The sequence below is a fragment of the Poecilia reticulata genome, linkage group LG13 (assembly GCF_000633615.1).
Source record: "Poecilia reticulata strain Guanapo linkage group LG13, Guppy_female_1.0+MT, whole genome shotgun sequence".
Lineage (NCBI taxonomy): Eukaryota > Metazoa > Chordata > Actinopteri > Cyprinodontiformes > Poeciliidae > Poecilia > Poecilia reticulata.
In genome coordinates, this window is record NC_024343.1 from 14,825,111 (window position 1) to 14,835,305 (window position 10,195).

The 10,195-nt window shown below is 38.7% G+C and overlaps 1 protein-coding gene across 1 annotated transcript in view; it reads left to right on the plus strand.

Moving 5' to 3' along the window:
• Positions 1-9,026, plus strand: part of tlcd2 (TLC domain containing 2) — a 35,797-nt gene extending 26,771 nt beyond the window's left edge. Inside the window, exon 4 of the mRNA XM_008425609.2 lies at positions 4,916-9,026. Coding sequence (XP_008423831.1) covers positions 4,916-5,296 — 381 coding nt within the window. The 3' untranslated portion in view covers positions 5,297-9,026. The remainder of the gene's footprint in view (positions 1-4,915) is intronic.
• The last annotated feature ends 1,169 nt before the right edge of the window (positions 9,027-10,195 follow it).

The following is a 10,195-nucleotide window of genomic DNA, read 5'->3' on the forward strand; positions in this document are numbered from 1 at the left end:
TATATATATATATATACTGTATTTAGTAGGTTTGTTTTTGGAGCAATTCAAAATTCAAACAAAGAGGTATTTGTTGTCAAAGTACTTCCATAGAGGACTTTGTTGAGCAGTCCAGGTATCACCTTTCTTTGCAACGATATCTCTCTTCATCCATCTCTGTGAGGGAGAGCTGCTGTTGGAGATAAGTGCTCTTTTCTGAGATGCTGAAAGTTTAAGATTTGTCTCACTTCTAACCTGTCAGGTACTCACCCCTGCAGTTCACACCCGGTGTTTTCCCCCTGAAAGTGGAGGTCCCTCACCAGGGTTTAGAGGAAGAACTAATTGAACCCATGGGGAGGAAGATACAGGGAACAAACATGCCTCTTTGTTTTTCTGGAGAAGAATAAAAGAGGATTATATGTCGTTTTATTGTAAACAAATGTTATACCGATAAGCAAAACAAAAATGTAAATAGTTTTTGTTGAAATGTTATTTTAAAAATATGTTTATCTGGGTTTCTCCACAATGACAAATTAATAATTATATGACTAGTAATTTGATAAGACAGCTTTTAAAAATTGAATGCTACAATTAATGTGTAGAATTGGATTTAAGCTGGGTAACTTCCCATGTTTATGGGAGCATCATGGCACATCAACCTGAACGCCACATGTGCAAGCTGGAGCACAGTGGTGGCAGCATCACACTGTGGGGATGCTGTCCTGCAAGGAAAGGATGAATGGTGCCAATTACAGGGAGGAAAATCTGTGGCAGGATACATGAATAAATCCAAGCGTATTTAATTGTTTGAACGGCCCAGTCAAAGTCCAGACCTAAATCATTTTGAGAATATTTGATCAACCTCTCGATTTAATCTGAGCTTGAGCTGTTTGGAAAAGAAGAATTGATAAAATATCCATCTGTAATCCGCAAAGCTGGTGAAGACGTGGCCCAAAAGAGCTGCGTTAAAAGGTGGGTCTAAAACTTCAGTGGGGCCGAATGGAAGCACATGCCACACTTTTCAGATTTTCTTTTATAAAAAGTGTTTTGAAACCCACACACCGTTTTTTTTTTTTTTTTTTAACTTCCCAATTATTTTCCACCCTGTGTTTGCCGAGTTCATTTATGTTACGGGGGCTTTGTTGTGTGAAAGTCGTGTTCAGCACAGCTTCATGCTGCAAAATCCACCTAATGCTGAATCAATCCCATCATGACGGATCCAGCAGCTCGCGCGGGGGGGATTACCGTGAGCCCCTTTCAGCGCACGGCGCTGACACCAGCGCTGACATCTCTATTTTTGTCCCCACAATGGTGGACTCGCCGAGAACGCCGTAGGATCAGATTTTAGGGACTTTTTCTCAAAGTTTTTTTCTGCAGGTGAAGGTTTATGGTTCTCCTTACGGACAGACCTTGAAAAAGTGACATATTACTTAAGTTAAGGGTCTTTTATCTCTGTGGGCCACTTTATCTGTGTTTATTGGCATTTGTTGAATTTAGAACATCCACAGTAAAAACGGCAATAAAGTTAAATAAAGATAACAGCAAAGACAAGGAGAACATGTTATGCAGTCTTTTTAAGAAAGCATGGGAAGTGCATAATTTATTACCCTGCTTCTGAACAGCTTTGATCCATATCAACCACATTATATACCAACTCAGTGTGTTATCAAGTCGTCCTATCTCTGGATTGTATAAGGGTTTGTTTGACCTTTGCAGTCTCGTGTTCAGTCTTGTTTTATAGACCAGATGAGACGTTTTTATCCGTTTGGGTTTTGTGGTTGGGAGATTTGGCCCTTGGCTCCTCTGCGTGTGCATTTGCGAATGAACGGAGCGGAGTGAAGTCCCTTGAGGTTTAGTCGTGTGGTCTTCGCCTTTGCTTTGGTCCCGACCGCACGTGGATGTGTTGTTTTCATAACTGGACTCGCCGCCCTCCCTCGCATGATGTTTTTACTGTCGGTGTGCTGGGTTTGGTCTCTGAGGTCAAACTTTCGTAAACTGGAGTCTTAACCGATGAGCTGAGACATGTTTTCCTCACTGTGTGATGATGTTTGTGTATTTAGGGTACTGGGAAAAAAAAAAATTCTGCTTCACTGTTTATTGCATGTTTATTGCATGTTGCCATAGTAACCTGCTCCTGGATGGGTTGGATGTTATCATTTCATCTGCATCTCTATGTTGTTTGGAGTTTGTCCTGGTGTTTTCCCACGATAAATCATAACTGTTGAGAAAAAAAATCTCATATTTGCCTAATTTTGATTGGCTGGATCGGACAGACTTTTTTCCCCTTGATGAATAAAATCCTCATTTTGCACCTCAGGATATTTTTGCCTCATATTAAAATTGAATTGACCATCTGGAACATAGGTGTGACAATGAATAGTAAACAAAAGTAAATCTTTAAGAGATCAAATAATTTTTAAAGCACTGGAAGAACTTTTTCACTTAGAAGGACTTCTATTTTTATCTTTGCTAGGATGCTGTGTTTGACCACAATAAAGCCTGAATTGAACTGAATATATCTGTTAAATATATATCAAATATAAAAACAAAATGGCATTATCTGCCTTTAGTTAGCCGCTTCATTCTAGGACCTTTGTATCTGTATTTTTTTTTTTTTTTACCAATTCCATTATATTATTTCCAGAAATAAACATTTTCCACATCTTTCTGTATCAACCCTGTTCTTTCCAAGCACATGCTATATAATACTCAAACGATAAACATATTTCTGTGGTCAATGATGGTTTGTTTGGTCACTGGGTCAACAGATGACTTAACCTGCCGTTGTCTTCCTCACCCACTCTGATAGCAGGACATCCTGGCCTGAAGCTCAGATTCTGTTTCAGAGAGCCACTGGTTCTCCCACAGAGGAAAGTCACAAGATACTGACTGACCAGCGGTGTGGTTCCACTTATTTTTTGAAAACAGACATCTGTGCGTAAGCAGCATAGCAGATTTCCCTGAGACGGATCGTTTCATTGAGTGGTTGCAGCTCTCTGGCTGCTGACGATACGACGTTTAACTTGGAGAGTTTGAAGTGTAAAGAAGTGTCAAATGAGTTAATTTTTTTTCTTGGTATTTTGGTACAAATGCAGATCCGACTGTCATATAGTACTTTGCTCAGCAAAATTTTGCTCTTTCTGTATTTGTTTCACGTTATAAACATGAACTTCTGTGGGATTTATGGTGACTTTACATGAAATGCCAACACAAAGTAGCAAACAGCTGCAGATGGAGGAAAGTGTGGTGTTATCCATATTTAAATATCTGAAATGTGTGGCATGCATTTTTATTTAGCCTTCCTAAATAAAGGCTAAATAATCAACTTATCAAGCTGATGCGTTGATTGGTTCCTGGCTCGGTCCAGCTCCATTGGATGGACTGTGTCTGAATAATCAGTATTTAAGTTTCCACAGAGTTTTTATTGGATTTTAGTCTGACCTTTGATTTGTCCTGCTGGAAGGTGAACTTCTTCCTCCCTGACGCCTCTTCCATGTGGGTTGGTAATGTGGTCAGGACCATGTTCAGTGTTAGTTTTCCTCCACATGTATAATTTAGGGTGTTGGCCAGAGAATGTTCTTTGAAAGACTTTCTGTACCCTCATCATGGCAGCATACTGGAATATTCTTTCTATTTGCCACTGTTCTGTAATTTGTTTTCTCTTGTCCATATTTTTGCTATGTTCCCTTTCCAGATTGAGGAGATGTTTAAATCTCAAGATGGTGTTGTATAACTTAAATGATGCCACAAACAGTTGAATTGCACACTTTGTAAATGCAAAAACGTGATGTCTGGAAGCTCACGGTAGCTGTGTGCTGACTGAACGAAGCCGTCCCACCTGTTGAACTGTGTTTCCATGTAAACACGCCGCCGTCGTGTAGATTTAGAGCTGCAACGCAGCTGCTGTGACGGTGTTGGAGAACGGTTTGCTCTCAGACTCGGTCAATAATCCGTTTCTGTCCAACTTTTCAGCATCGAGGCAACATTAAGGGATTGTGGAGTCGTCCGTTTACAAGGCGCTGGCGCCACCTGGTGGCGGTAGTCCGTCCGTTACATCACAGACTTTCGTAAGCGCAGTTCAGCAGAAAGGAGTGGCAGGAGCTTTGACCTTCCAGAGAAATCACAGTGGATTTCAACAATACATAACTATAAAAAGCAAAGTCATCTCCTGCATCGGGATCATATCACAGGGTCATAGATTGCAACCTAATCAGAATACATTTCTCTTTGAAATGCACACCGTCCATTCATATTTGTTGGTTTAATCTTCCAGAGTTAATTCAGACATAGAACAAGGGTTTTCTTATTTAAACTACGTCTTTAGAAGACTTTAATTTGTGCTTATTTTGTGTTTGTATTCAGGCCTAAAAGTAAATAATCAGATTTATAAATAATCAGCTTTACTGCCCTCCTCCCCATTACAGGACTAATTTTAAAATCTTTTTTTGAGCATTTTCTAAGGTTCTTATCTAGTTTGGCTCAGGCTTTACATACGCAGTCATTTTCTATGATTATTGTGCATGTCTGTGGTCAGCAACCTTTACAATCCAAAGGCAAAGATGGTGTTACAATGCGTGTGAGAGAGGCGTCTCTTTTCCAAGGTTTCCACGAGACGCACGACGTCTCCAAACTCAGCATGTTGAGGAGCGACTGAAAGCTTGATCACAGTTAATTCATCATTTAACATAGGCGGGTAGTTACTTTTGAAAGATTTCATTCATCCGTAAAAATGTGAAATGATCAGTTTAATATAACTTTTTGTGCTCAGTGTCTGTTCTTAATGTATATACAAAGGTTTAGATCATTGTCTTTTTTTTTCTTTTTTTTCCCCCAATACTTCAGTCCAACTTTTCTTAGTTTGTGAAACTGACATTAGAAAAGCAAAGCCTGCAGGATGTCAACAGGAACTCTGACTTCCTCCCCCGCCTGTCTGCAGGTCATCACCTGCTTCGGCCTCTCCGTGGTGTCGTGTCGCTACGTGGGATTCTCCGTGGTGGCCCTGCTGGTGGAGATCAACTCGGTGTTCCTCCACCTCCGGCAGATCCTGCGCATGGCCAGCATGGCGGCGACCACGCTCTACCGCGTCAACAGCATCATCAACCTGGGCACGTACGTGGTTTTCCGCATCAACACGCTGGCTTGGATGACCCGCTGGCTGGTGCTCAACAGGGACAATATCCCCCTGCTGGCCTACACGCTGGGCAGCGTGGGCATGGCCATCATGACCGTCATGAACATCATCCTCTTCTGCCGGCTGCTCAGGAGCGACTTTTTAAAGAGCAGCACCCGGGAGGCCAAGAAGGAGAAGGAGATGTAGAACTGCGCTCTGTTAGGACCCCGGTGGCTCGGATCCAGCGCTCGTTTAAGAGACGGAGATCTGTGCTGCAAATGTCGCCGGACCTCCTCTGACCTCGCTGGAGGAAGCTTCTTCCCCTCAGCTGCGGGTTTTGGCATTAGAGCTTGTGTGCTTCACCTCATGAAGAGCATAAGTCCTGTAAACGTGTTGCCTACCAAATGCCTTAACATCCCAACCAAATGTAGCTGGGAATAAGCGCCACCTTTCAAACAGATCCTCACACAGCCACTGGGAACAGAGAATGTAAAATATCTTTAGTAACATCATAAATGTATCACTTAATCCATCTAGTTTATGCTTTATACACATCGTGCTGTTTTTTTGTTTTTTTTAATGACGTTTTTTACCCACTGAGTAGATAAATCAGTAGCGCCCTCTTTTGGTTTGACTTTGGCACTGCAGAGATGAATGTGTTCTCCACCAAATGTCCTCAACTAAAAACCGCCTGCTACCTCAGAACTGGTTGCTAGCTCCCGCTTTGCTGGTGGTGTTGATCACTTTGTTGAAAATCCACAAATGACTTGAATCATAAACGTACGCGCGGCGCCCGCTCTCCACAAGTAATTTCAAGCCTTTTAAAAAAGACCTTAGAATAATTCCCTCTCGTCTTTGCTGCGTTTCTCTAACGATGAGCTTTGTTTGGTCCTTGTTGTTTCGCGCTCTCAGATGTTTCAAGCTTTATTTTTACTCTGACTCTGGATATGGGCAGGTTTAGTCGAGCACTGATTTTCGTGTAATCATTTCCCGACTCGAAGAACAAAGAACAGAAATATGCATCTCCCTTTCTCGAATGACTTGCATTTCCCATTTTGAAGAGTAGCTGAGAGAAAATGAGCCTTTCTGCCATCTTTGTACCCCAGAGACAGAGGAAGTCAAGACTTGGTATAAGATAGATCCTCAGTGATATACATCTGTTTTTATGCCATTCTGGACATAAAGGTGCAAAATATTAATCATAAATATTTAAATAAAAGTCTAAATCATGATGCCACACTGATTAAATCAATTTTTGATTGTTTGTTGTAGTGTGGAGCACAGCTAGCAAACTTTTATTACCTTAACTTGGTTTGCAAAATCTAAAGTTTAAGCTGAATTTAAAAACTACACGAGTCGTAAAATTATATTTTTACTTATTTTTTTTAATTATTTTGCATTCAGACTAGATGTAAATCTAAACTAAACCTATGAATCGAATATTAAAATTACAGTCAGATGTGGCAAGTGAACAATAACGCTTGCAGAAATCAATGTAAATAAATAAACAATAATAGATTTTTGTCCTTTAGAATCAAAGAAGGAAAGAAAAATGTCTGGGAAATTAAAACATTTAACTGATTCAAATTATAGAACAAAATTAGCTTTTTTCCCCCCCAGACTGCTCAGGAACCCTGTTTTTTAATTAAATGAAGGTTGGACTTTTCTAAATTTTCATGTGAGATCAACTCGGTGAAATACAAGATGCATTTGATTTGGGCATTTTTACACATCTTAAATGTGGAGAGCGCCATATTTAACCTTAATGTAGAAGTAGAGCTTCTAGAACAGGAACGATTTCAGGATAAATGCTTCAAACAATAATTTAAGTGTCCTTCTCTCTGCAGTAAATCAAATGACTTGATGGTGGATAAGAGCACGGCACATGCTAGCCAAGTCAACACTACGGCGTTTGTATTGAAGAAAGAAAAACTGACAGAATAAAAACATTAATATTGGATTTTATCTCTTAAAAATTGCTTTGAATAATTAAGCCAACATCTATCAGATTTTAAACGAAGGGATTCTGAGTCACTTTCAGTGGGAATCACTGGAGTAACAGAAATAACTTTATGAAACTCTAATAGCTTTATAGGCAAATTAAATGAGAATTTTACCAGAACATTGTGGATTAGAGCATGACACTCCGTAGCGAAACTTTCATGGCTTTTATTTATTTCTTTTTTGACTAATAAGGAATATTCAGGAAAAAAATTAGAAGGAATTGTATGTTATTGCCCGACGAATTAGCACTGACAAAAAAAAAAACACACTGCAGGGGTTTTGACTCAACGGGCTCACTGGTTCATCCGTCACCGGATCTCCTGTTTCCATCTGTAAGTACACTTGAACCCAGTGAAATAGGAGCAAAATACGTGTGCTCTACTGCGAAATACCATTAGTAGATGTTCATGTTTGGTAAATTATTGTGCTGTTAAGTGCAGGGGTGGGTTTCGGTCTGCAGTAGGAGCTTTCAGACAGACGGGAGTCCCCGTTCTCCACAGGTAGGACATTTCTGAACGTCGCCTCGGTGACCTCACACAGCCAAGACCAATGTGTGTGTATTTTGTAACATTTTTATGTACATGTGCCATCCTGCCTTTAATCTGAAGGATGCTGATAAGCCCCAGTGGATATATTTCTGAGTTAGAGAACAAACATGTCTGAGATCTGTGAATACAGCAAACTGAGCTGCCTACTCTTCCAACTCTAATCATTGCATTTTAATTTTATCCTCTAGAAAACTGCTTGTTTTATTTTTTATATTTTTCCTTCCTGAATCGTCAGTGTTTGCTTAATTGTATATGTTTGTAATTTATTTCTGCTAATAAGTTTTGGATTAAAACTGTAATTGATGTGGTATGTAAGGTTTCCTGTTGTGAAAAGAAAAGTTTATGATGATGATGCTTTTTTTTCTGACTGTAACATTGAGCTTTATGAGTTCAGATCAAATTTGTGAACATAAGGCAAAATTATTATTTTTTTTATTTAATCACCATATTACAAACACAGCAGCTGTAATGAAATAGACTAAAAGTTTAATCTGAGCACTTAAGGTTTCTGCTGATTAGGAAGTATAAACACGTCTTCAGTGTCGCTCCTGATTTGTTGAGGCTGATTACAACAATCTCATAAAAATGTGGAAAATATTTTTCCTATTGATTTGCCCTCTTATTTAATTTTTTATATATATATTTTTGTTTCAGGGCAGCTTTTGCGGTCGTGAAGACGATTGGTGTCATTGAAGTTCTCTTTGAAAAGCTGAGGTGACGTGTGCGTCTTGTAAAACTGCACTGATACTGTTTGTTCTCTGTGCTTTAATGAGTTGTGATTAGTTGAGTTTTTATTCTCATTTTAATGACATTAGCTAAAACGACCCGTCTTCTGGCTCCTTCCTGTTCTCTAGTAACTTACCTTTTTCTCTTGGCTTTAATTTCCCAATGCAACTCCAACCAGGCTGCGAGATGATGCTCTGTCTAAAGGTTTTTACAGCTGCCATATCACCAAAACAGCCTCATGTTCCTCTTCACGCACAATAAACCTTACAGATAATCCACATCTGAGCTCCATTATTTAAAAAACTTGATGAGATCCATCATTTTTCCACAGTACGCTTATTCTTTACAGCTTAGTGAAAATGGAGAACTGACTATTAACACTGTACAGCTTTTCTGTGATTTCTGTCCATTTTCTTTAAAAGGTAAACTCAGAAAATGGAGGAAATCAAGACCAAGCTCTGAAAGCATGCATCTTTCACCTTCAGATCACTCCTATTAAACTCTGGTGTTTAACTGTAACTGTGTAAATATAACTTTTATTTTTTCTTGTTTTGGCAGATTTTGTTTTGTAACTGCATTTAATGTTTATATATATTCAGTATGTTTCTATAATGCAATTGTTTAACATGACAATAAAGATGAGAGGTAAAAAAAACGTACTTGGCTCTGCTGGTTTTCCTGTTTGCAGAGGAAACAGGATGTCATATCAAGCAGAGGACAGCGTCACGAAAACAACGTTTTGCCTATACCCCCCTCTAGTGGTAGAATTATTTTATAACACTTATTTTTCAAGTTGTAATGCTAAATTTACAACTACTCAACTATTTACTCAAGAGTGTAAATTAACCCAATCTAGATATTTCTGTACTGTGAGAGGAAGCCGTAGTCCCCTGTTAAAATATTACTTATTAAATTAAAAATTTTCCAGTTTCTTGTTATATTATTAGCTTTTGTCCTGCACTATGAAAAGCATGCATGTATTTTCAGAGTTTTGAATTACTTAAAGGCAACACTTACTAATTTAAATCTCATTGAAAGAAAACAAAAACCCAGAAATATAAAAATGTAAATTCTCCTGTATCCCATACATATATTTACTGTATTTTATGGGGCATATCAAAAAGTGACGGCAACACTGATTTTGATCATTTCTTTTGTACACGTTATACAATTTTTATAATTATGAAAATCATAATTAAAGACAAGAACTTGTACGTTTCTCTGATTTGTCACCTCTTAAATTTCAGCTTAAGTAATTTTATTATTTTTATAACAGGAAAAATAACCGAAGAATAAGTAGGTTATTCTCAACCCATATGCTGGTAGATTTATAGTGCACATATATTTGACTATAGCTGAAGCCCATTAAATATAAAGGTCTAAAGACATTTAAAAACATTTGGGGGGGTTTCCTGCTTCACTTTAGTTCAACCTGCTCTTAGTTATTTTACTAATATTAATTTATTTAGCTTAATTTTTTCTTCTAGATTTGATTTCTCAGATCCCTGTTTGCCTTAGCCGACCTACCGCTCTCTCCCCTCACACCCACAGACACCTGCAACCTGTTAATTAATCGGCCCCGGTCCATCCAGCAAAACTCTCCCAGTATTTAGACACCTCCCCTTCTCTGTCCTCACTGGTCCCTGCTTCTTCCTGCTCTGGCTCCCAGTATTATCGTTCTTTCTTCTTCTTCTTCTTTTTGTAAGTCTTTGTTTAGATCTAATTTCATTAAAATCTCACCATCAAACTTGCCACCTAACTTCTTCTTCATTTAGGTCCAATCAGTACACAAATACCACGACAACTTGCAGTTTTTAAAAAACGACCT